The following is a 3,562-nucleotide window of genomic DNA, read 5'->3' on the forward strand; positions in this document are numbered from 1 at the left end:
ATCCACTGGCAGAAAACAAGATATTTTCCTCACATAGGATGATTATATTTTATTGCTGCTTTGTTTAGTATATACTTTTTGCAATAGGGAAGAAAAAAAAAAAAAACTCGAGGTGAAAAAAATGACTAACACGAGGAGTAGTTTATATAGTCATAACATTTAAATTGTTGTCAAAGGTAAAAAAAAAAAAAAAAGGAAAAAAAGGCTTTTAAATGTAAAATATCACATAACTTCAAAAAAAAAAAAAAAAACTTACCTCAATTTTCCATCATTTATTGTGTACTTTCTAAATATCAAGTCAACTTGCTAAATAGGATTACCATTCTCTATTATAAGACCCTAATGGTACTATGGTATACATTATTTAAACTGTTACTACAAAGACGGTCTCTTCTTTTCCTTTCTGCCTATTATGTACTTAAGCTACAGATAATTGTGGAACAAAAAGCCTATAGTAGGTATAAATGCAATCGTTAAGTGATCCTGTTTGCTGACACTTTCTTCATGTTCCCGAGAGGGGGGAGCCTTTTAATCCAGCATCTTCTCCTGTTTCTTGCCTTCCTTTTTCTTCTTCTTGGATTCTGCTGTGATTGAAAAAGAAGGAAAAAGAAAACAAGCATTACTTTACTAAGCAATGGAGAGGAGAAAGCCACTCTTCCTCTAATTGCTCTGGAAGGAAAGAATGAGCTAGCTAAGAGGAAGCGACTGCACTTGGCAGTCTTCCTGGTAAATTGACAAACATGTATTTGTGTGCACACGCTTGTGTCTTTGTGTGTTCTGTGTGTGTGAAAGAATGTTCTGACCAGCAGACTGCCTATAATCGAAAGATCATGACCTACCTCCATACGAATGCCTATAAAAACCAGTTGCGGGTGAGTGACTTCCCAATCCATCGTGACCCTTGTGTGTCAGAGTCTGTGCTCCATAGAGGGTTTTCAGTGATGGATTTCCCACAAGTGGATTGTCAGTCCTTTCATCTGAGACACCACTGAGTGGCCTCACACCTCCAATTTTGTGTTCAGTAGCCAAGCGTGTTAACCATTAGCACCTCCCGCTGACTGTTGAATGAACGTCAATAAATGCTTGGCTTTTTTGTTATTGTTCTGTTTTTATCGTGAATTGAGTGATAGTTTACACAGGAGAACATCAGTTTTACACTTATGGTTTCATTGCAATGATTACAATTCTCTCCATGCATCATCATCCAACAGTATTTGCTTCTATTCCATTTTTTTTGGGGGGGGGTGGTGGTGTATATAAAAACACTCAGGAATATATAATCATTTAAACAACTAAAGGGCACGTTCTGAAAACCTGCCTTCTGGCCACCAGCACACAGCCTTTCTCTTTCCATGAGTCTAGAGTCTTCAGCTGCTCTCTCTCTCTGTGTCCTCATCTGTTATTTGTTGGTGACCATATTTTGGCTGTCTTGGAGTTCTACTAGGAAATTCTGAGACAATGACCATACCACCGCATAATGGTGAGCTATCAGAGCTGTGTATATCTCTTGCTTCCCCAAATCCTTTCCCAAGGAGCTGACTCTTAACATTGGTTTGAACAAATGATTCCAAAGTGGTCCTTCTTCTGGTCTGCCCTCTGCTTAGATAAGCTTGGCTTAAAATTCCCCCAAAGACCAGCTCTGACCGCATGTACTCCATCTAAAGCTTTGTCTACAGGGACTCCTAGACTTGGGTGAAGCAAACAGGATGTGCCAACAGTAACTCATCCTTCAGATCTCAGCTCCAATTTCACTTCCTTAGGGAAGTCTTCCTAGAATGCCTCCCAGGTCCCACTCACAGTGAGATAGACACTTCCACTGTGCCGACCACTGCTCTTGCCAAAACCACAATTCATTTATTTAGCTCAGATCTAAGTCTTGAACAGCCATGTCCCTTTTCCCACGAGGGTAGAGACCAGGTCTGTATTTTGCATCTGAATCTTCAGTGCTTGGTGTACGGCAGCAGGTACACTCCTTAAATTTCGATAGCATGCAGACTGAATCAGTGAGTACAAGAGTAATAAAAAGTCAGATCACTGGTATTGGGGAAAATGGCATCTCTCAAGGAAAGCATGGAGTGCAAAGTTACTGAGAATCTTGCAACATTTCAATATTTCTTTAAAGCCATATATTTTATGAAGAATCAAATAAAAAACATTCATACATAAAAATGTAACCACATTTCAAAACTTTTTTTTTTTTTTTAAATGAATCACTCTAGTCTTGAAAGTAGAGGCCTGAATTAAATCTGTAGGTAAAACCTTGTCCCCTTTTAATAACTGAAGGTCACAGGTCACAAGAGTAATGCCAACTAGGAACATGCTGGATGTCATCAAGCCAGTGATGATTCAGAATGACCCTTGTGACTGAGCAGAACTGCCCCATGGGGGTTCCTAGACTGTGGGCCATCAAAAAGAATGAACACATCTGTCTAGACACAAGTACAGTCAGTGTGCCTTAGACTCGAGGATGGTGTGGCTCCGCCCCACATACTTTGGACACATTATTGGGAGGGACCCATCTACAAAGAATGACATCATGCTGGCTAAAGTGGTTGTTGTTGTTAGTGCCATCGAGTCGGTTCCGACCCAGAGCGACCCTGAACAGGGTTTCCGAGGCTGTAAATCTTTATGGGAGCAGAAAGCCTCATCTTTCTCCGTGGAGCAGCTGGTAGTTTCGAACTGCGGACCATGCAGTTCACAGCCCGATTTGGAACCACTACGCTACCAGAGCTCCTTAGGTAAAGTGGAGGGTAAGCAAAAAAAGACAAAGAGCCGCAATGAGATGCATTCACACAGTGGCTGCAACAATGGATCCAAACGTAACAACAATTGTAAGGATGGTGCAGGATTGCTCAGTGTTTCACTCAAGTGGTTCACGGGGTCACTGAGCACTCTAGCCAACTTGACAGCTCCTAACCCTGGTGACAATGCTCTTTATGGAAGTAGACCTCCGGCTCTTTTCTACATTGAGAGTGGCTGGTAGGTTCTAACTGCCAACCTTTTGGTAAGCAGCCAAACACTTAACTCTTGTGTCACCAGGGTTCCTTTTACTATAAGCATTGTTGTTGTTGTTGTTAAGTACTATCGAGTCGGTTCCAACCCATAGTGACCCTGTATAGGGTTTCAAAGGAGGAGCTGGTGAGCTTGAACCACCGACCTTGCAGTTCAAATGACTTTGCAGCCCAGTGCATTATCCTGTAGCACCATATCAGAACCCCACCATGAGCATTGTTATTGTTGTCAGGTGCCATCTAGTCGGAACCAACTCATAGCGACCCCATGCACAGCAGAACGAAACAATGTCCGATCCTGGGCCAACCTCACTACCGCTGCCACAGTTGAGTCCATCAATGATGCCACCTGGCCAATCCATTTCGTTAGGGGTCTTCCCCTTTTGCCCTGACCCTCCACCTTACTCAGCATGACATTCTTCTCCAGAGACTGTTCTCTCCAGACAATATGTCCAAAGTATGAGAGATGAAGCTTAGCCATCCTGGCCTCCAAGGAGCACTCTGGTTGCACTTCTTCCAAAACAGATCTCTTGGTTCTTTTGGCAGTCCAT

General features: G+C 42.3%; 1 protein-coding gene across 1 annotated transcript in view; it reads right to left on the reverse strand.

Annotated features, from left to right (window-relative positions):
• Positions 1–404: 404 nt before the first annotated feature.
• PTN (pleiotrophin) overlaps positions 405–3,562 on the reverse strand; it is a 31,991-nt gene continuing 28,833 nt past the window's right edge. Inside the window, exon 4 of the mRNA XM_006861161.1 lies at positions 405–584. Coding sequence (XP_006861223.1) covers positions 529–584 — 56 coding nt within the window. The 3' untranslated portion in view covers positions 405–528. The remainder of the gene's footprint in view (positions 585–3,562) is intronic.

Source organism: Chrysochloris asiatica, unplaced genomic scaffold (genome assembly GCF_000296735.1).
Source record: "Chrysochloris asiatica unplaced genomic scaffold, ChrAsi1.0 scaffold00041, whole genome shotgun sequence".
Lineage (NCBI taxonomy): Eukaryota > Metazoa > Chordata > Mammalia > Afrosoricida > Chrysochloridae > Chrysochloris > Chrysochloris asiatica.